Source organism: Helianthus annuus, chromosome 9 (assembly GCF_002127325.2).
Source record: "Helianthus annuus cultivar XRQ/B chromosome 9, HanXRQr2.0-SUNRISE, whole genome shotgun sequence".
Lineage (NCBI taxonomy): Eukaryota > Viridiplantae > Streptophyta > Magnoliopsida > Asterales > Asteraceae > Helianthus > Helianthus annuus.
This window is the reverse complement of record NC_035441.2, coordinates 102,427,361-102,440,982: the sequence shown is the minus strand read 5'-3', so window position 1 is coordinate 102,440,982 and position 13,622 is coordinate 102,427,361. Positions and strand designations below refer to the sequence as shown.

At 36.3% G+C, this 13,622-nt stretch overlaps 1 protein-coding gene across 1 annotated transcript; it reads right to left on the bottom strand.

The window, feature by feature from the left end:
* Nucleotides 1-1,028: 1,028 nt before the first annotated feature.
* On the bottom strand, nucleotides 1,029-3,458 carry LOC110916500 (zinc finger CCCH domain-containing protein 29). The gene is made up of 2 exons (XM_022161218.2): nucleotides 3,300-3,458; nucleotides 1,029-3,209 (listed from the first exon to the last, which is right to left on the bottom strand). Exon 2 carries the CDS (start codon nucleotides 3,199-3,201, stop codon nucleotides 1,285-1,287), a length of 1,917 nt encoding a protein of 638 aa, XP_022016910.1. The 5' UTR covers nucleotides 3,202-3,209; nucleotides 3,300-3,458; the 3' UTR covers nucleotides 1,029-1,284.
* Between the last annotated feature and the right edge of the window lie 10,164 nt (nucleotides 3,459-13,622).

Here is a 13,622-nt window from a genome sequence, read left to right as displayed (position 1 = left end):
TTTGGCCCCAGTTAAAAATAAATTTTTGTTTTTGCCCCAAACTAAAAATGACGACGTTGCATTTTCGCCCCGTTTCAAAAATTATGATTTCGCCTTCAGTTTAAAATTATGTTTTTGCCCGGTTCAAAATAAAACTATGCTTTTGCCCCCTATTCAAAATTACGATTTTGCGCTCAGTTCAAAATTTTGACCCGGTTCAAATTAAAAATATAGTCTTGTCCTCAACTTAAAATTACGATTTTGTCCTTACTGCAAAGTTATATTACGATTTTGTCTCCGGTTCAAATTTATAGTATTGCCATCACTTTATCTTTGCACTCAGTTCAAATTATAGTATTGCTATCGTTTTAGTTTTTTTAGCAAAACTATAAAAGTGTTTTTTTATTATTGACTGGATTTAATTTTTTTCCATGTCAAGTAGCTTCCTAAACTCACTCATTAATCCTTTCAAACTACAGTTTTGCCCTGAGCTCAGAACTACGGTCTTGTCGTCGTTTTAGTTTTTTTTCCTAACAAAACTATAATTGTGTTTTTTTAATTGATTGAGAATTATTCGGCCATCGCCCTCCTGCAACGCGGGCGGTGGCATTAACTTGTGTTATACATAATTACATATACACATATAAAGCAGTTTGAGCAAAAAAAATAAATAAAAAATGCGAAAAGTGGATTTTAAAAAAAAAATTACATAACTTTTGCTTGTTACAACAGTTGACAGCAAAATTATATATAAAATTTTGTATTTTACATAAGTTTAAAAAAAAAATCACTTCACGTTTTCTGGTTTTTTTCCTCAAAATGGCTTAAATAGTGTAATCTATGTTCCCAATTTTTTCAAAAAAAAAAAAAAAAAAATCAGGTTTTTGTTCATTAAGTTTCGTGGGTTTAAACTACTTGAGTGGGTTTCATTTTAAGCTCCAGATACATAGCAGATAGCGAGATAGGTACCCAATTATTTTCAAGTAATTTTAAAGGCATTAATTTTCTTTACTATAATTGTGTTTTTCTTATTTAAAAAATGAAAACAATTTAATAAAGGAAGTTGATTTTATATCATCTTCAAATCTGGAATAAAATGATAAAAAAAACGAAAATAATTAAATTCCCAGTTGGGAAATTCTGAAGAAATTACATAAAATTGAAGAAAAAATTAAAAGAATTCCCAGTTCTTCTTCCCTGATGAAGATCAATTTCAGATTTCTTCATCTTCCTACATCTGATATTAGTACATCAAAAAATATATAAATTAAACAATTCTCAAAAGAATTTCAATGGCTAAAGATTTTATGCCACCATCTGCTCTTGTTCTATGTACATTTGCTCAACCCACTGTGGCAGGATCTCACCGCTGCCGCCGTACCGGGCCATTTCTGGTGAACCATTCACCCCGGTTCCGACATCTTTAACCATGGTGTTCACCCATGAAACATCCGGTTCATGATTAACATTCACTGTTGTTCCACCATATCCAAAAGATACAGATTTCCTAAGCTTATTCGCATCTTCAAACCCCCACTCCAGTTTTCCGTCCGGGGATCCCCATTCGGTGAAACCGGAAGATTGTTGGGGGTTTGACCGGAGCCCAATATGGGCTCCGGCTCCTCGGTCAATAAAGCTATGGCTCCTCTGCTTAAGGGAGCCAGATCTTGAATTCATGACTGCCTGTGCAACTGCAGCCGACGAATCAAACCCGTAACCCACCGGCTTCCTCACGGGAGAAGACGAGTAGTTTGGTGAAGGGTAGGAAGCCCGAAGCGAGTTGAATTGTTGGTGGCTTGTTGGGGATTGCAATTGGGTTTGTGTGTTTGATACTTTTGGAGATAGACCATGAAACTGAGACAATAATGATTGATCAAGTGACCCGAAAACATCATCTAGATTCCTAGGCTTTAGTTCCCCAAATCTATTGTTATTATTGTTGTAAAGATTATTCGATAGATCATCGATCATTTGTTGTCGTTGTTGATGTTGTTGTTGAGTTCTTATACTCTCCAATCCAAGCAGCTCCATATCGATCTCCAAATCTCTAGCGTTCAACGCGGTCTTCAACCGACTTCCTGGAAGTTGCAGCGTAGGTGGTGTCAAATGATTCACCTTGTTCTGCCACATTGGGGAAGTCGGTGGAGACATCTGAGGAGTTGAACCAAGAGCCAGCGGACTCATGGAACCCATTTCCATTGAAGTAACAGCAACAGGGTGCACAGACCCTGATTTTGGTGAAGGCAGACCCGAGCCGGTGGAAGCATACACCGGCCGGAGCTCCTCCACTCTGTGCGCAAAAAAACACACTTTTCGCGCACACCCAGTTTCATCCTTACATAACCGAGTCCTGTATTGAGCTGGGTGAAGCCAGGATTCAAACACCCCATGTGCGTATTCGCACGAATCTCCTTTCACACAACTCCCTTTACGAAACTCCGGGCAGGGAACGCAGCTGTAGTTGAACTTTCTAAGATCACGACGGCGTGCGTTCTCGCCCGGATGAACAAAAGGGCACTCAGTCCAATCATGAGTATACGCTCTCGAACACGGCTTCACCTTAAAAGTATACATCCTAAACTCATCCGAACCATACACCCCGTTATTAATATCCGGCATCGACACATCAACCGGGTATTCCTTTTTCGCTGCCACCGTTTCTTTCTCATCGATTAGTTCTTCATCATTCCCGTCTTCAATCGATAACCCCTTCAACAACCTCTCCAAAGCGCGACGAGTAGACGCTTTAACACCACGAGCAATCAAATCGACCGCCTTGTTCCCATTATCATCGGTCATGTTAACATCAGCCGAAGCTTCGAGTAAAAGCTTCACAACAGCAACCGACGTAGGAGACCCTCCAGCCACGGCGCAGTGGAGGGCAGTAGCACCATCTGAATCAGAGAATTTGTTAACATCAACTCTCTTTGTACCAATAATAAATTTCAAAACACGAATGCTTCCATAAGTGGAAGCAATCATGAGAGGCGTCCGTTCTTCCAGCCCCATCTTCCTTAGATCCCCAATCCTTCTTCCGTACCAAAAGCTGACCTCATCTATACACACACCGCTGTCTTCCACCATGTGAACGAATCCAGTAACATCATCCGCAGCGGCCAACTCTAATAAATTTGAGCATTTCAGAAACAACCCCTGATATTTTTCTGCAAGCTTCTCTTCATCCATAGCGGAATAAAATTTACCCTTTGTAACTTTACACATGAACAACCCTGAAAATACAATCACATAATATTAGTAACAAGTCAAAGATCTGTAAGGGCACACAAGGATGATTGAATAAATGAAAAGGTGTATGGTACCTTAGATGATGATATGATGGTTTAATTTGATCTGATCTGGAGTATGAAGAGGGGTGTAGGATTATTATTTATATAATGTTGGGGAACACACACGGTATGGAAAGAAAGAGGAAGGTGCTGCTTTTCTTCTTTGTTTCTTTGTTGCAAGTCAAAGTATTCAATGGTGTGGAGAACGCTCTTTTGAAATGCAAATGAAATTGAAATGAAATGCAAATTCAGATTCGGATTCAGATTCAAATGAAATTGAGGATGTGGAGCCTGCAAATATCTGACTGGCTTTCAACGGGTTTGTCCAGTGGAGTGTGAGCTTGACCCGGCTGGAAATCATGTCGGAATCTCACGCGCTTTTATTATTCGTGGGGAATGTTTAGGAGTTGATGTGTGGCGCGTGGGTTAGAGATTCAGGCGAGTGGGTGCACGCGTGACGCGTTCTTGTTTACGTTTTACTCGTTGTTTTCCTCTCACGTGTATAAATTAAGTTTTGGATATATATTTTAAATAAATTTGAAGAATAAGTTAATGTTTTGGGTATATTTTTAAATGAATTTGAATAATAATTTAACTTTCTTTAACCTTCAATTCTAGTATACTTTTTTAGACTTCTATTTTAATTATTTTCTTTTTTATGTAAGACTAGGGTCTGTTTGGTATGGGATAATGGAATGGACGGAGGAATGGAATGGAAGAGGTAATGGAATGGACGAGGGAATGCAATGGATCATTACCATTCCATGTCTTGTTTGGTTACCATGTGTGAATGGAATGAATTATTATTGTGTATTGTTCGGTAGGCAAGAAAAACGGAGTAATAAAATAAGCTGTGAGTGGTGGTTGTGATCGGTGGTAGTAATTGTGGGTGGTTATAGGTAGCGGTGGTGGGTGTCGTTGGCGGCGATGGGTGGTGGTGGCGGTGGCGAGTGGCGGTGCGACGGTGACGACGAGTGGTGGTGGCGGCAAGGTGGCCGTTGGTGGCGGGTGGCAGCAGAGGTGGCGGTGGGTGGCGGCGGCAACGGCGGTTGGTGGCGACGGAGGTGGTGCGTCGACGATGGTGGTAGGCGGCGGCAATTAGTGGCGTTGACGGTTGGTCACGATTGTGGGTGATAGCGGTGGCGAGTGGGTGGCGGCGGCGACGGTGGCTGTCGGGGTGAGGTGGTGGCGGGTGGCGGCGATGGCGTCAGTGGTGGGTGGTGGTGGTGGTGGTGGGTTTTGGCGAAGGTGGTGGGTTGGGGTGTTGTTGATGAGTGGTGTAAGAGGGGATAGAATGGAAAAAAAACATGGGGTGTGGAAGGAATGATTTTGAGGGAATGGAATGCCTTTTGGAATGGGTGATTCCATTCCATTGACCAACCAAACACCCTTTTCTTCATTCCCTCGTAATCATCCATTTCATTCCACCTCCAATTCCTTCATACCAAACACTACCTAGGTTATTACCTAGGATTGCTTCCCGGCCTTGGGAAACTTAGTTATATTAATTATTATTTGTTATTAATACGACCTCATTACATCAAGCATCTCATTGGATTCAACAACAATTTCTTCACATCACGTGATTAGATCATGAACCTATATTAGACGTCAAACAAAAGCACAACAGGACCACATAAATAACATCATTTCCATTTTTACTTCAATGCACTTAGCTGATCGGGTGATTTGGGATTTTGTAAAAATGTTTGTTCTTGTACTTCTTTACAAAATTACATAGAATTCAAGAAAACGAAACAATGACTTAAAGAACTACAATCTAACACCCAATCTAATCGGGCAAACAGATGTTAACCAAAAGACAAACAGTGGTTGACCAAAAGTCAAACAGATGTTTAACCAGATCCACTGTCTTCTTATATTTTAGCACTGTTTTCCTCTTCAAAACACTATTCAACATAACATGGGTTTCCACCAACTGTTGACCAATAGTCAAACAGATGTTCAAACCACTGTTTAAGTTATTCAAACGTCTGTTGAATACTAAATTAGACGTTTACTATATTAGATCATGAACCTATATTAGACGTCAAACAAAAGCACAACAGGACCACATAAATAACATCATTTCCACTTATACTTCAATGCACTTACGTGATCGGGTGATTTGAGATTTTGTAAAAATGTTTGTTCTTGTACTTCTTTACAAAATTATATAGAATTCAAGAAAACGAAACAATGACTTAAAGAACTACAATCTAACACCCAATCTAATCGGGCAAACAGATGTTGACCAAAAGACAAACAGTGGTTGACCAAAAGTCAAACAGATGTTTAACCAGATCCACTGTCTTCTTATATTTTAGCACTGTTTTCCTCTTCAAAACACTATTCAACCTAACATGGGTTTCCACCAACTGTTGACCAATAGTCAAACAAATGTTCAAACCACTGTTTGAGTTATTCAAACGTCTGTTGAATACTAAATGAGATGTTGACCAAAAGTCAAGTAGATGTTGACCAAAAGTCAAACGAATTAACACGTACATGATTTCTTATACATATTTAACATGTCTCATTTGATCAATTTCAGTTTTAGTTTGGAAATTGTGGACACCAGTCCCAGCAAAAGGCGATATGTTTCTTTATATAATCGAAAATGTATGTGTTTCTATTTGCTTGAAATGATTATCAGAGAATAGAACTTGATGTTTTTATTCCTTTAATGGCATAATTAACCAGCTTATCATTGTCAAAGAATAGCGCTTATAACTTTGAACATGATTTTGCTATTAGTTTGTACTATATTTTTCATTAAGGAATTGTTTCGAGCGAGTAACCGAGTATACTGTGTTTAGCTTACATCTCCGCATTGTTTCCGTTGGACATGGACCCAATAATTTACATCTACATATATAGTTTTAGAATCACAACTCCAAAACTAAACAAACAAGTCTACCATCAGTTTCTAAAAGCAAAGAACTACAACCCAAAAACTTGGTTCCATGTATCCTTCTGCATTTGCCTTCTTCAATCCCATGAACATTCATCCGAACATAAAAAGCTTTTTACCTTTCACAAAGTTAAGGGTAAATGTTTGACCTGGGCCATGCCTTTATCCTTCACAAACTTTCTCATTCCTTGCAGATAATATCTTGGTTGACCTCGAGATGAACCTATAGCAGCTTGAACATTCCAAACATCACCTGCCACGTCCACAATCTTCAAACCCATCTTACGATTCAGTCCAAGATCTTCAGCCTATTTTTTAAAAAGGCGCTGTAACAAACAACGAACAATTCAATAAACAAATAATTAACACATCTTTAAAATCTGACTAAAGTATTATATATTAGTAAACTCATCATCACAAACTTACAAAATGACCGTCCACACGGGAAGAAATAGGTACGATCTGATTATCTTCATTCATAAAAACCATACCACCTTCATTGACATTAACGATGTCCTGTACAGCTTCAGTATCTGAACTCAAGACAATCTCTTCTATCACCTTTTCTTTAACAATAGCACAGACCTCCGGTGGAAGCACTAAATCGCAGGTAGCACAATTGAAAACCGTGATATGAAAAGTCTGAAGATCAATAACCGTGATATGAAAAGTCTGAAGATCTATCATCTCAAAGACAATGAGATGATCAGCAGTTAATGACAACTCATTCTTTATCTCCTTCCATCCGGTAGTTATGTAAAGCTCATTGTTGATATCTTCCATCCGTACAGACCAGTTCTGGTTTCCAGATCCTTTAATAAGAAACGAATATGAAGGAATAGTGTTTAACATCTTGTGATGAACAAAAGAACGATTAATACTCAACAATTAGAATAAAACACATTATATAGTACATTAGTAAAAATATATCAGAAAATTAAGTAAATAAATAAAAAACAACAATTAAACAACTGTATCTCCAAAAAAATTACATGGTGAATAATCTTCGAAGTTACATACCACATAATCTTCGTTACCAGATGGTTTGTAGTAAAAATCATCACAAGGAGCAAGAGAAATGTCTTGATAAAAATACAATATTCTGAAACTTTCTAATGCTTCTTCATAATGAAATATCAACCATGAATCTGAAGGTATTTTCAAACTGTCTACGAACTGACACCAACCATTATAGAAATAATATCTGCCATTGCTTAGAGGATAGATCTTGACTTTAAAAACATTTCCAGTTGTGGTCCGGATGTTTGTATTTCCAGTTGGATAATTAAACTGTTGAATCCAATTTTGATACTGTTTTGGCAAAATCTAAGCATAAATAAAAGAAACACTTTTATTGCTAGATATCATACGAAAAAATTAAAATTAAGTGTTCAACTAAGATCGGATAAAATTACTAACCAAACATTTCCTTTTATTGTCTTCAAGGTAACACGGAAATCGATAAATCATTCTCACGTAAAACTATAACAGTATCAATCATATAGAATCAAAATCAATAACATTAAGAAACAAATGAATACAATCCATTAAGGTATGCAATATGTCTAAATAAAAGATGATACAACTAATATATATCAAAATAACAATAGACAACATCGAAAAGGTGAGAATACATGTAATTTCTTATCATATCGAAGTATATATATTTTTTACAACAAATCATATAATTAAAACTTAAAACCTACTTTTCCGATTAAGTATCACAAATAGACATGCAGGATGATCAGCTGAATAAATTGTATAAAAAGATTGAAATTTTAAAACATACATCAGTTAAAATCGGAAATTTATATTATACTTCAGAATAACATCGTTACATGAACAACTTTATAAACAACTTTACAAATAAACATGACAATACATCAGTAAAGATTGAAATTTTATATCATACATCAAAATCACATCAACAACTTTATAAATAACTTTACAAATACAATTGAGAATAAAACATTAAGATCAAAATTTTATATCATACATCAGAATAAGATAAATACATGAGCAAAGTAAAATCCAATAAAATCAACAATGGATAAGACAAATGGTAGATACACGAAATGCAGATCACTTTTTTTAGAATCATATATGTCTATCATAACATGCATAATAACTACATAGTAATCGGATATACAAAAAAATTAGGACTATGTGAAGTTTTTTGAGTATAAGCCGCAACAATAAACGCAATCATAACCAATAATGGATTAAAAAAAAATAGGGAGATACATGAATACACCACCGTCGATTACAACTTCTTCATTAAAATAGCAAGAACCATAATCCGCTATGGAATTTAAAACTAAAAAAATAAACATGAAAAAGTACAAAACAAATCAGATTATTTAACAATACCTTTGTTATTATCCAAGATGATATTGATGAAGATCGGAAGAAATCGAAGAAGATGAGAGAGTTTCTTGGAGAAAGTGTACAAAGAAACATGGAGAGAGAAAGGAACCAAGATTTTGTGAGGATCTTTAAAAAGTTAGAAGGTTTAAAAATATCCCATGTATCCGGGTCGGATCATCCCATTTAGTTTATGGTCAACATCTGTTTGACTTTTGGTCAACACCAGTTTGAGTTTTAGTCAACATCTCATTTGGTATTCAACAGAAATTTGAATAACTCAATCAGTGGTTTGAAAATCTGTTTGACTTTTGGTCAACAGTTGGATGGAAACCCATGTTAGATTGAACAGTGTTTTGAACAGATGTTTAAACATCTGTTTAAACTTAAACAGATGTTGGGGCTTAAACAGATGTTTGGCCTTCTATATCAGTTGTTTGGACTTAAACAGATGTTTGGCCATAACCAGATGTTTGGCCATAAACAGATGTTCGACCTTAAACAAATGTTTGACCTTAAACAGATGTTTGCCCATAAACAGATATTTGGCCTTAAACCAAACATCTGCTTAAGGTCAACATCTGTTTGACTATTCGTCAACATCTGTTTGACTTTTGGTCAACATCTGTTAACATATAAATACTGTTAACATAAATTACAAATAATTAGCTAATAGACGGCACACATTTAGCATCTTAAATCATCAAGACCCTTAAAAATTTGACCATATGATTTAATCATGTGTTTTATCTTAGATGAGACAACTCGAAAAGAAAATTCACTAAAAGGATAACATATTAAATGGCTCAAAAACGCTCAAAATGTATTTTACTGCATAAATATTGTTACATACAAACACTGTTAACATAAACATTGATGTAATATCTGTTGTTGATGCTGAACTACTATTGTTGTTGGGCAGTGGTTCACCTTTGGTTATTCAGACCATTGGCTATTTCTTGTAGCTTTGCTGAGTCAGGATTTTCTACCAACATCTGCCTGATGGCCAATTTAAAATATTGGGATTCTTGTTGAGCATGTTCTTCTTCATCCATCTGTTTTTGCCTCTTTGTTTGATAGACAACAATAGCAGATGGAACAGTGGATTTAGCAGATCTTTTAGTTGGTATGGTCTGTTTGATTGAAACCTCTGATGCTGGATAATCTGGCTTTTTAGGAACAGAGGGATCATTCTTTCTTCTTTCTTCCAATTTTTTGTATGTCTCTATCACTTTAATCTCTTTCCACCTTGTGATTTGATTCCTTGAGCCATAATTTGCAGTTATAAGCTCTTCCTTCATTCTCTTCAACCTCAAAGCACTTTCATGTACATTCTTTTTATACTGGGACCAGACTGGTGGGGTTGGTTTTATTGTTGAGTCTTCAAGCATCTTTTGTATTATTGCTTGAGCTCACTTATGGTCTACTCTTTGAATTGATACTTTTCTGCCTTGTATTTCTTGTTTTGTATGATGAGCTCAATGTAATCATTCCTTAGGATTTCATCATCTCTTTCTGATAACTGCTGACAAAGATCTTTTGAAAACTGCTCTAATGTTCTGACTTGGCTGAGCAGATATTGCAGATTTCTCTGTATTTCTTTATCAGATTTTCCTTTTGTGTCTATTTTTGAGATATCCTCTGCTTGTTTGGCTTTCAATTGAAGGTATTCATCAATGTTCTTTGGCAAAGGATACCCTTGAACAGATGGAAGATTCCTCTTTTCAGTATCATCTTTAGAATAGAAGGATTTGATCTCCTCCCTAACTGCTGGAAGATCCAGAAGAAATTTCACACTCAAAGGAACAAAGGCAGTAGTTTGTCAGGGGTTAGAATTGAAGCATTTGAAGTAGGTTTTTGCACAGTTAATAGGATCATAGGTTGTGAAGATATTGGAAGTGGAGAAGCTATAATGTCATTGTAACACCTCATAAAGTCACGTCCAATGATGTATTGACACGTGTAATAAACCCTAATAAAGTCAAACGTTGAATTTAAGGGACTAATTTTTTGAAAAGTCGAAAACTTTGATTATGAAAGGACTGGAAGTGTTATCATGCTTAAAATAAGTCTCTAAATAACCTTTTACGGTATTTATATTCACAAACGAGCCACTTGTTGATCGAGTGTAGTCGTTTGCTAATTAATTGAAAGTTTGCGCAATGAAGGGTTAAAAGCGTCAACATGTTAATTCTCAACTCTGAGTGACCTTTTAACAAACCGGGAGCTTCATGATATTTGATTATACTCTCAGGAATGCCAATTATTGTCCGTCTAAGGCTTTTATGCCTTTAAGCGACGTTACGCGCAACTTTGCAAGTTTAAGGGGTTAAAAGCATCAATATGTTTAATTATACCTCTGAATGACCTTTCTACGAACCCGAAGCATCGTGATGTTTAATAATACTTTTAAGAATTCCTAATATGGTTTAGATAAGGCTTCGATGCTATTAAACGATGATATACTCAAGTTTGCGCATTAGAGGGACTAATTGCGTCAAACTGCAAAAGTATACCAATTCGTATGCTATCGAACCTTCCGGAATATGATAAGAAGTTAATAATGTCCTAAATATCCTTTACATAGCTTAGATATAGGCTTAGAGGTGTTTGGTGCGCAAAAATAAACTTATTTGATCAACAGGGACTAAAAGCGTCAAAAAGTGCATAAGTTTGCATTCTCGCGCATATCTTACGTTCTGAATATATCCGGACATCCAAAAATTTATGTAATCATTAAAATAATTTATTTTAGTGTTTGGCTTGATAAAATTCCATTCGTCGTGTAATTTGAAACGTTTTTCGCGTCCGTTCGTGTTTCGTCGTAATTAGCCGAACAACGCAACCGTACGACCAAATGAACCCACATCCGACATGTTTTCAAGCATGTTTTATGTTCCCTATGTTTAGGCATCATAGTAGACCCTTGAAATAAGGTTAACGGTTCTTAAATGTGTCAGAAATGACATTTAACAAGTGCAGGGGCTGTTTCTATAATATTGTCAAAGTTGTGCTGATCTGTTCAGTCTTGGCGGGCCGCGTAAGACTCTTCCTGAGTCTACGCGGGGCGCGTAAGCCCATCAGACTTCCAAAAACCAGTTTTTCATTTGCAGCAGCTGGTTTCTGGTTTAGCACTTGGTTTTTCCAACTCTATGGGCATGTTTTGGGCACCAATAGATTACCAAAACAGTGGGTGGTACTTGTACGGTCCATATTGAAGCACGGGTTACGAGAAACAATCCTAACGGTTCTCAAAATCCTATATATACCCACTTGTTTTGGCTCTCTCTTCACTTCATTGCATTTCTGCTCTTGCTCTCTGATTTGAGAGGATCCTGACCAACTTGGGAACCTCCTTCAGTCTTAAGGACCACTCGTAAGTGTTCCTTTCGTGCTTAGTTCAATTGTTTGGCTCTTAACGCCGAAAAGTCAAGCGTTCGCGATAAACGCTTTGACTTTTAAATGGTCGAGCCATTTTTTGCAACGAACATGGCTACGTGATCGTAATTAGGTAGGTATTAAACCCTCAAAAGGGCACCTCCTAATTACCACGTTTTCTTAGTTAATTGTCGGGTCAAAGTAATTAAAATAAAAGTCAAACGAGTCGGTTTTGTAAATAAAATTCATAAATAATGATGTAAAGGCAATAAAATCAGTTTTGTCACTTTAATAACTTGGTAAATATTAATTGAACATGTCTAGGCACGTTCAACCCGACAATTCTAAGTTTAGGCTCGGTCCGGAACCGAAAGTCGCAAAAGTAGACTTTTGCTTTGACTTTCAGTTCTGACCCGATTTAGCTTAGTTTAAATATGCCTTAGGATTCCTTTAGGACCGTATTATATGTTAGTATAACCCTCCAAGGTTATACAACTTGGTTCCTTAGAAATCCTAGTTCATTGCATGTTTCCGTTAATTGCTTAAAAGTTGACCATTATGCCCTTTTGATGTAAAAACAAGATTTTTGAAAATATGAGAGGACAAAAACATTTATTACTGATTTATAAACATGTCCTAAAAATTTGACATCAGTTTGTGGTCTAAATTAGGAGTTATGCTCAATATCGTAAATTGAAAGCTTTTTATTAATTAAACGGCATTTTTGGCATAAAGCCTATTTAAACCCAAATTTTGACACCAAACTTTCTACCCACTGATGTAATATAATATTTAGGGATTTTTGGAAATTTTTATAAAATTTTAAACTGATCATAACATAGAGTTATCGCATAGACTCGGTAATTGATATAATGCCCTTTTCGCAAATAAAATGAGTTTTACACACCCTTAACATACCAAACCTTTTTCTACTAATATTTATATATTAAGTAAGTTATGTTAAACAGTAAAGGCTGATCAAAATCTCAGATTTCCTTAATCAACCCGAATATCGTCAAATACCGACTTTTATGCGATTTAGGCGCATAGTATGGTTTAAAACCATATTAGGCACCTAAAGCTTGATACCTACTGATGTTATGAATAAATTTTAAGTTAATTACTATTTTCGTCCCTGTGGTTTGTCAAAAATCACTATTTCAGTCCATTAGTTTAAAAATTGCGATTTCAGTCCCTATGGTTTCACTTTCGTAACCATTTCAATCCACCTCCGTTAACCCCATCCATTTATTCTGTTAAGTACATGTGAATTGACCATAATGCCCTTATTAATAAAAAAACAAAAATATATCTAAATGAGCTAATTACTGTTTTCGTCCCTGTGGTTTGGCAAAAATCACTATTTCAGTCCCTATGGTTTCACTTTCGTAACCATTTTAGTCCAGTCTCCTAACACCATCTATTTTACCGTTAAGTTTTTAGTGAAATACCTAAGTTACCCTTGTGTTAATTAAATAAAAAAACCATGGAAATTTAAAAGATTGTATTCTAGGACCCACTTGTTAAAACACAACCCCACGCTACCCCACCCCCCACTCCATTCCCGCTCTCATTTTCGGCAAAAGTTTCCGGTCATCTTCTCCGGCATCACAACCCACCCTATTAATGCCCGACGACCTATTACCCCACCCCAATTAATATCTTCCTAGCAACATCAATTAACATAATAACTTTGAAAA